At 46.2% G+C, this 9,679-nt stretch overlaps 1 protein-coding gene across 1 annotated transcript in view; it reads left to right on the plus strand.

Moving 5' to 3' along the window:
- The window catches only part of zdhhc14 (zDHHC palmitoyltransferase 14), a 33,878-nt gene extending 25,650 nt beyond the window's left edge, over positions 1 to 8,228 (plus strand). The window contains exons 5-9 of the mRNA XM_030047480.1: positions 955 to 1,003; positions 2,874 to 2,976; positions 4,293 to 4,402; positions 6,075 to 6,180; positions 7,417 to 8,228. Of these exons, the coding sequence (XP_029903340.1) occupies positions 955 to 1,003; positions 2,874 to 2,976; positions 4,293 to 4,402; positions 6,075 to 6,180; positions 7,417 to 7,845 (797 nt within the window). The 3' untranslated portion in view covers positions 7,846 to 8,228. The remainder of the gene's footprint in view (positions 1 to 954; positions 1,004 to 2,873; positions 2,977 to 4,292; positions 4,403 to 6,074; positions 6,181 to 7,416) is intronic.
- The last annotated feature ends 1,451 nt before the right edge of the window (positions 8,229 to 9,679 follow it).

Below are 9,679 nucleotides of genomic sequence, written 5' to 3' on the forward strand. Positions count from 1 at the left end.
TTTGTTGTTGGTGGTTTTGGTCTTGTTCTTCCTGCTGTTGGTGATGGCATTATTGGTGCTGTTTTTGGCAGTGGTGGTGTGTTGCTAGTTGATGTTCCTGGTGTTGGTGTTCTTGCCGGTGTTTGGTGTTGTTTGTTTCTGGAGCTGTTGGAGTTGTTGTCACTGGTGGTTTTGGTTTGGTTGGTTGTAGCCATGGCGATGTGTTGTTGTTGTTGGTGGTGTTATTAGTGGTGTTTTTGGTTGTTGATGGTTTTGGTGTTGGTGTTGTTGGATGTTTGTGTTGTTGTCATGGTGATAGTGCCCGGCAGTGATCAAATGTTTTTCTCTTCCAATTCAGTTTTTCAATTAAATTCAAATTTGCTTCATGGGAGATTTATTTCTTATATAAGCATCATGAAAGGCGGAAAGAGCAGGATTTGTCGTTGCGGTTTGGCCGGGAGCTCCACGCCTGCTGGCCAGAGGAGTCCTGAGCTCAGGGCGGGGTCTCAGCAGACACACACACCAACACACACACACACACACACTTCTAGTGGCTCACAAGTCATGACGGAGAGGATTCGTTTTCTAAGGGTCTGAATATTGTTTGCATCATCATTTCATGTCACATTCACCGGTCGACCTGCAGTCAGGAATGGATAAACAAGTGATGTTATAGGATGTATAGGCCTCTGACACACACACACACACACACACACACACACACACACACACACACACACACACACACACACACACAATTAAACTTCTGATTTAATTTCTAATCCCACGTGGATGTTTTGTGTGTTTCTGCAGAGCTGAGGGGTTTCACAGCGTTAGCCGCCTCGTCTGAACCAACTGGACAAATCATTTATTTCAAAAAACAAAACGTATTTCAGCGTAACACCGTCCCGTCTGTGTGTCCTGTCTGTGTCCCGTCTGTGTGTCCTGTCTGTGTCCCGTCTGTGTGTCCTGCAGGATCGAACCGGACGGGCTTCCTCAGCGCGCTCAAAGACAGTCCAGCCAGATATCCTTCCACTGTGATGCTGCAACACAGAAAACAAGCCGCCACACAGGAAATACACTTTGTAGAGGTCAAATTAAAAAAAAAATACTGAATAATATTCATTTTGATTGACTTAGATGTAGTAAATCCAAGTGCAGATAATCTATACTCCCTCGGTGTGTTTAGTGTGCTAGATTGTCAGGTTGATGTATTTACATAACTGTCATTTTTTATATTTAGTTTTTAGATTGATGTTCAGTTTTGCTTTGATGTTTCCTATTACTATTCTGCTGCTGCACTGACCCACTTTCCCCAGAGGGATCAATAAAGTTTCATCAAATCTTATGTAGGCACAACTTCACACACACACACACACACACACACACACACACACACACACACACACACACACACACACACACACCATGACTCTGTTAAACTTTTATTAGAGCTGAAGTGGACAGTCGGTTCATGACCAATTGAGGGATAAATTAGGGCATCAAATTTCCCCCGTATGTCTGTCTGTCTGTCTCTCTCTCTCTCTCTCTCTTCCTCTCTCTCTCTCTCTCTCTCTCTCTGTTAAATCAATGGCTCTGATGCAGTCACCCTTCGCTGGTCGATATGTCCCACAATGCCCTGCAAAGGTCAAACTCCACCCTGAGGGAAGGGTGGGATGAATTTAATCTCTTTAGTATCTTGAAACACCGATACACACATGTGACACACACACACACACACACACACACACACTGGCTCCAGTCCACCTCACTGATGTTTTCATCAAGTAAAAGTCCTGATGGGAAAATTTAAAAAGTTGATTTATTTGCACCACCGAGAGGAAAAGTTCAGGAGTTTGTTGTCAGGGAGGAGAGCAGCGCTCTGCAGAGGCCTGAGGCGTTCACCTGAGGGGAAATTCATAAAAAAAAAAAAAAAAAGCCTCACAATTTCTGAGATTAAAGCAGTACAAGAGATTAAAGCATTTACAAGAAAATAAAAATTTGGATATTCTTTAACCCTCCTACTATGTTTGGGGTCAATTTGACCCCATTCAATGTTTAACGTCTCTAAATAAATTATTAACATCATTTTTTTTTTTTTTTGCTTCATATTTAATGAGTGTTCCTAATGTAAAGGGTACTAAACATGAAATTGACATGATGATATGTTTTCAATGTCCTGTACACACTTTGTGACGCATCGGTTATAAATAACAAAAATCTGTACTTAGAAATAATATAAAGCCATTAAAACACCAAAAATTAATATTTCTTTCCAATTTTAGGTCAATCAGTGAGATTTTATGGTGATTTGCATATTTTTCCATAGTCATGTAACAGGAATACTGGATGTAGATAGATAGATAGATAGATAGATAGATAGATAGATAGATAGATAGATAGATAGATAGATAGATATACTTTATTGATCCCAAACTGGGAAATTCCCAAAAATATAAGTGGGGGGGGGGGTTATTTTTTATTTAAAGGGCTATTTAGATCGTCAACAAAGACACATAAAGTACCTGACACATAAACTTTGGTAACAATTTTAATGATAATAATTTTGTGGAGGTTTAAACTGCTGGAGTCAAACTGACTCCAAACATAAAAGATGTTAGTAAATTTTAACATAACAGGAGGGTTAAGAATGAAAATAATGAATGAAAAAATGTATTTATTTATTGATTAAATTTTACACGAGCGAACAGTGGCTGTAACACGTCGTCGTAGAATCCAGAAAAACAGGAGTGAATTTGAAAATTATATATATATATTTTCTCAGAATTCTCAGATAAACATCTCATTAATTCAGAAAAAAACAGTGGAGTCATCACAAACACAAACACACAGTCACTGAGCTTGAAAGGTTTGTCCTTGACGAGGCCGCGCACCGTCCTGGAGGTGGTGGTGTGCTTCTTCTCCGTCTGGTCCATCGTCGGCCTGTCGGGCTTCCACACCTACCTGATCAGCTCCAACCAGACCACCAACGAGGACGTGAGTACAGCCCAACCCGGGGTCAGAGGACTGTTTTTGTTAATGTCGTTCATGAAAGCAAGAAACAGGGTCTTTAAATCTTAAAATCACAAAGAGGACCACAGCCTGTTCATGTACGCTCTCTGGAGGTCAGCGGGGGGTTCAGGGCTGCAGCTGCTGAATCACTCCAGATATTCAGAATAATAAAAAAATAAAAGTTATGATGTAGGAAGAAAGAGTAGATAATATTTGCAAGGTGAAGGTGACACATGGTAAGTTTAAAAAGGAAAAAAAATCCATGTACAGCGTGCACATCACTTGCAGTCCATTGCTTAATCCATTTCAACTCCACACTGAAAAGTTATGGATGTGATTCAGAGATTATGAAATCAAGGGCTGGGCGTCGTCTGTATATTACGGATTCTGATTCTGATTCTGCTTGTTGAATCTGGTTCTTATCTAATCCTGATTCTGATTGTTTCTCATCATATTGATCGCAAGAAGACAGAAAGCAAAGTGAAGGAGATTCCCCGTCAGTGTTAGTCCACCCAGGAGGGAAAGTGTCATTTAACGGGCTCTTTAAAGGGACACTGCAGCGTTTTGGGCAAAATAGCCTTTTCCCTGACTTCCCAGCCTGAGACAACGTGTTGGATATAAGAGGTGTGTGATATTAACCAAAAATAATATTTATCTATTTTGGGGGATTATGCTGATAATGATAATTGGAGATATTTTGCATCCCTCAAAAAACATGAGAAAAAAGTCTGAGTGTGTTTGTAAAAGTCTGGAATGTTTTTGAGAAGTTGGCTGGTGGATCTGTATCCACTGAACACATTGAACCTCCCGTCTGTCACAGTGATCTGCTGGAGGTGGAGGAAGATCCACCACTAAGTCACTTCTCCTCAGAGCGCTCTGCTTTGCTCAGGAATCCCACGTCCAGTTTAGGCTGAGCTAAAAATGCGAACCCACAGGAGCTGAAGGAGGTGAGGATGGTGTCCAACATCTGGTCTCAGTCTGGGGGAGTCGGGAAAATGGATTTTGACCAAAATGTTGGAATATTCCTTTAACAAGTCGGGGTTCCCTCCTCTTTGAAACTGCGTCGTCTGTCTGGTTCTTGTAAATTTGGAGTTTGTCCCAAATCACAGCCGCCTCTCGATGCCCAGCCCAACTCAGAGCAGAACCCCAACCCAGCCATGCTGCAAGGTAACTCTGAGCTTAAACCACATCTTTCCTCTCTCTCTTCTCCTTCTCTGGTCCTGCTGGTCCTGCTGGTCCTGCTGGTCCTGCTGGTCCTGCTGGTGCTGCTGGTGCTGCTGGTGCTGCTGGTGCTGGTCCAGATCAAAGGGTCCTGGTCCACCAAGCGAGGGAAGGACAACTACAACCCGTACAGCTACGGCAACATCCTGACCAACTGCTGCGCCGCCCTGTGTGGCCCGCTGCCCCCCAGGTCAGCAGCTCCACGCTGGGACAGGCCGGGACAGGCTGGGACAGGCCGGGTCAGGTTGGGTTAGGCTGGGATAGGCCGGGACAGGCCGGGACAGGCCGGGTCAGGTTGGGTTAGGCCGGGACAGGCCGGGTCAGGTTGGGTTAGGCTGGGTTAGGCTGGGACAGGCCGGGTCGGGCTGGGTCCCGGGTCAGGCCAGGTCAGGCTGGGACAGGCTGGGACAGGCCGGGTTGGGCCGGGTCAGGCTGGGTCAGGCTGGGACAGGCTGGGACAGGCTGGGTCCCGGGACAGGCTGGGACAGGCCGGGTCCCGGGTCAGGCCGGGCCTCAGGCTGTCTGCAGGCCGAGGAACGCCTCCTCCTCTCAGGGAACCTCAGTTTAATAACCGCCTGGCACAAATCATGGGGGGAATAACTTCATCATTTGTCCACCTCAGTGTTATTAACATAATAATATTTAGAGGAAAACATTTGGATATTCTCTGAGATTAAAGTGGTAAATTTACAAGAAAAAAGCTCACCAATTTCTCAGAAATACATGTTTTTTTTGTCATAAATTTAACACCCAGTAATCTTTTTTTTCTGACGGTGGCCCTGAAGCGCCGACTGAAACACTCATTGTGTGGTTGCACAATTTGTTTCTACTCATAATGGAGCTTTATTATTTTTAGTAGTAGCAGTGTTGTTGTTGTTGTTGTTGTTAAAAGCATGTTTACCACTGGAAACACTTGAAACGTGACTGAGACCCCAGAAGCAGCAGAGCTCTGCCATTTTTAATTTAATATCCTCATCTATTTCTTGAACATAACATAAATTTAGACTTTTTTATATTGAAAGGCAGTTTATTAACATCAAACCAAGTTTTTTAGGATTAGCTCCCTTTCAACAGCAAACACAAGTTCTTTTACATTTTTCCCCGAGCAAAATAAATTAGTCTCAGATTTTACTCAGTAACTCTGCAGATATCAATATAAATATAAACAGTCTTTACGCTTCACTGTTTTTTAGGCAGATGTCTTCAGATGACTCTGAATTTCAGCAGCAACCAAAAATTTGCTTTTTTTGCCCCGTGTTTTTTTTTTTTTTTTTTTCTAGCCGAGTCAAACGTTCGTTTTTTCCATGAGAGCAAAATGATTTTCAGAGGAGACGTCGAGCGAGGACGAGGCTGCAGCTCTCAGGGCCGAACATACGGAGCTGCAGCAGACACTGATTCATCAGACAGCCTCAGAGCCGTGTGTGTGTGTGTGTGTGTGTGTGTGTGTGTGTGTGTGTGTGTGGTGTCCTGCTGCAGTGTTTGACAGCTTATTAACATGTTGGCAGGTCCAGCAGCAGCACAGGGGGGTTCAGGGACGTTACACTGTGACAGGTGGCAGCATCCATCTGCACACACACACACACACACACACACACACACACACACACACACACACACACACACACACACTGCTCTCCTGTTTCTTACCTGTATCTGTTAAGACGAAACACATTTTTTATTGCTTTATTCCGTCTTTATAATGTATTTTTTTAGCTTTATAATGCCAACATCCTTTGTATGAAAGATGCAATATATAGATAATGTTTATTATTAAAAAATTCAAAAGTTTCATCAGTCTAATACAGAAATGCCTGTCTCTCTGTCTGTCTGTCTGTCTGTCTGTCTGCCTGTCTCTCTCTCAGTTTGATTGACAGGCGGGGTCTGATCCAGTCTGACAGCAGCCAGCCGGTCTCTCATCAGTCTAATGGCAGCAGCGTTTATACCTCAACACAGCTTCACACTCACATGGTGGGTCACCTTCACCGTCGGTCCACACACACACACACACACACACACACACACACACACACACACACACACACACACACGGTTCAGAAACACTCGGTGTGTCCTGCAGAATTCCACCTCTGAAAGTCCAGATCTGCTGCTGCCTTCAAACTGAGCAAAATAAAAAAAAAAAAAAAAATCTAAATCAAACAAAAATCATTTATTTGTGAGCTGTGAGCTCCCTGGTGTCTGCAGCCCATGTTCAAAAAAAAAAATCTCCAACCACTTCCTGTGCGAGTGTGTCCACAGCTCACCTCATTTATTTAAAGGAATATTCCAACATTTTGAGGCAAAATCCCCTTTTCCTTTTCCCATCTTTCCCAGATGGACACCAGATGTTGGACACCATTTTATTAAAAAAAAAAAAAAAACCTGCAGTGTTTTGAGGAGCAGTCAGATGGTGGCGCTGTACCCGAACACAGTCCTCCTCCTGTCTGTTGCAGTGATCCTCTCACCGCTGAAGGTGGAGGAGGATCCACCACCAGTTCACTTCTCCTCAAACCGCTCTGCTCTGTTTGTGTTTTGTTTTTTAATTCCAAGACGTGTGAAATGAGCAGGTGATGCAGGCTGAGCAGGTGATGCAGGTGAGCAGGTGATGTAGGTGAGCAGGTGATGCAGGTGAGCAGGTGATGGAGATGAGCAGGTGAGCAGGTGATGTAGGTGAGCAGGTGATGTAGGTGAGCAGGTAATGCAGGTGATGTAGGTGAGCAGGTGAGCAGGTGATGCAGGTGAGCAGGTGATGTAGATGAGCAGGTGAGCAGGTGATGTAGGTGAGCAGGTGATGTAGGTGAGCAGGTAATGCAGGTGATGTAGGTGAGCAGGTGAGCAGGTGATGCAGGTGAGCAGGTGATGTAGGTGAGCAGGTGATGCAGGTGAGCAGGTGATGTAGGTGAGCAGGTGATGCAGGTGAGCAGGTGATGTAGGTGAACAGGTGATGCAGGTGAGCAGGTGATGTAGGTGAGCAGGTGATGCAGGCTGAGCAGGTGATGCAGGTGAGCAGGTGATGCAGGCTGAGCAGGTGAGCAGGTGATGCAGGCTGAGCAGGTGATGCAGGCTGAGCAGGTGATGCAGGTGAGCAGGTGATGCAGGTGAGCAGGTGATGCAGGTGAGCAGGTGATGTAGGTGAACAGGTCATGCAGGTGAGCAGGTGATGCAGGTGAGCAGGTACCTGAGTCCCTCTGCTTTCTCTGTCCTCAGTGTGATCAGCATCAGTGCATCCAGAGCACCAAGTTTGTCCTGCAGGCGGCGGCCACGCCCCTCCTGCACAGTGACCCCGTGGTTCTGGCCCCCCTGCCGGGGAAGAGCGGCGCCCTGGGGGGCCCCTGCGCCTACCTGGCCCCCACCCAGCCCTCCCTGCCGTCCCTGCCCTCCTGCGGCGGCGACGTCCTGAGCCTGCGGGACGCCTCCGACTCCCGCTGCCACCACCACCACCACCACCACTTCGTCAGCCCGGACGAGACGCCCGGCACGTCGCCGCAGGGCGCCCTGCCCTGCCCCGCCCACCTGCCCGCCCACCCCCACCTGCAGCCCCTGCCCCCCACCCCCGCCACGCTGTACGACCCGGCCAGCCAGGACACGCTGCACGAGGACTCGGTCCGCGGGCTGGTCAAGCTCAGCACCGTGTGACCCGCCCCTCCTCAGACTGACCCCTGTCCCGCCCCCCCACCGCCGTTTCACCCGCTTCCTGTTTCACCCACATTTGACCTTCACTCGACCTCAAGCCGACCTTCACGCTCTCATGGTCGTGTCTTGATGGTAACCCCAGATGTGTGAAACTGTGTCTTGACTCCACCATCACCATAACCCTCACCTTACAAATCTAGGGTTACCCTCTACACAGGACCTAGTTTCAGCTAGCTCTGTTCCTGCGTGTTAGCATGCTAACAGCTAGCCTGTTGTTAGCCTAGCCTCGCTAACGCCTGTCAGGGACGATATCAGACGACACCAAATTATCCCTGAGTGGACTCTAATGACTTAAGTAGAAGAAGTACTGTCCCTCTGCTGGTATGTGACTGCAGTAGAAGTAGAAGTACTGTTCCTCTGCTGGTATGTGACTGCAGTAGAAGTAGAAGTACTGTTCCTCTGCTGGTATGTGACTGCAGTAGAAGTAGAAGTACTGTTCCTCTGCTGGTATGTGACTGCAGTAGAAGTAGAAGTACTGTTCCTCTGCTGGTATGTGACTGCAGTAGAAGTAGAAGTACTGTTCCTCTGCTGGTATTTGACTGCAGTAGAAGTAGAAGTACTGTTCCTCTGCTGGTATGTGACTGCAGTAAAAGTAGAAGTACTGTTCCTCTGCTGGTATGTGACTGCAGTAGAAGTAGAAGTACTGTTCCTCTGCTGGTATGTGACTGCAGTAGAAGTAGAAGTACTGTTCCTCTGCTGGTATGTGACTGCAGTAGAAGTAGAAGTACTGTTCCTCTGCTGGTATGTGACTGCAGTAGAAGTAGAAGTAGTGCAGTAAAAATGTCCTGCAGTAAAAGTCCAAAGTGTCTCATGTCAAATGTCCTGGCAGTAAAAGTGACTGAGCTCCTTTTTCCAAACAGTAACTGTGTTAGCTGGGATCTTTTCCATGCAGTTAGAAAAGGAGGAGAGAACACGCTGCACACTGCATGCTTTTAAAGGGACATTACGCTAAAACTGAAGTGAGGACCCTGGAGACTCAACTGACAAAATGTGGAACAAACACATCACGTGATGGTTGAGAGAGCTACAAAATACAACATTACAGATTACACTAATGTGAGTACATGTGGTTCTTTACTTCTGCCTTGACACGTCCACGGCGTCGTGGCTCGCTCATTCATGCTGAGGGCTGAGCTGCTGACAGACTGTGGAGGAAATATCAGACTGTATTTCAGGATGTTTTTACCTAAAAACTCAAAAAAACAAAAGAGAATCCTTGGTGTAAAATACTAGAAGAAGAAATGTGGTTTGTGCGTGAAAGAGTCATTCCAGCGCCACATTTGGTTTTAAACATCTTTTTAAACCAAAATGAGACTGAAACCCAAAGAAAATGTGGAGAAAAGTCCCTCATGACTCTCCAACAGACTTCACTTCATAAAGTACAGACAGCAGAGTCTCCTCAGTGTCTGTCCTCGTCCCCGGCAGGACGTTAGCAGGACGTTAGCGGGACCAGGCTAGCAACAGGCTAGCTGTTAGCATGCTAGCCCCCTGGAGCAGAGCCTCACCCCTCATGATTCACCGCTCCTGTAGCTGTTTTGTTTGTTTGTTTGTTTGTTTACACATTATTTCATTTCTTTTTCAACCATTTGACTGCAGCTTCTGCCTGTTTGACCGAGTTCACCTCCATCACACATCAGTTTGACCTCCATTTGACCTCTGTTTGACCTCAGTTTGACCTCTGCGCCTCATGTTTGACCTGTTTCTCTGGACCAAAGCCATACTCTCTCCTGGATCTCCTCTCTCTCTCTGTCCTCTTCTTCGTTGGTTTATACACTCC

This window comes from Myripristis murdjan, chromosome 24, assembly GCF_902150065.1.
Source record: "Myripristis murdjan chromosome 24, fMyrMur1.1, whole genome shotgun sequence".
NCBI classification, from domain to species: domain Eukaryota; kingdom Metazoa; phylum Chordata; class Actinopteri; order Holocentriformes; family Holocentridae; genus Myripristis; species Myripristis murdjan.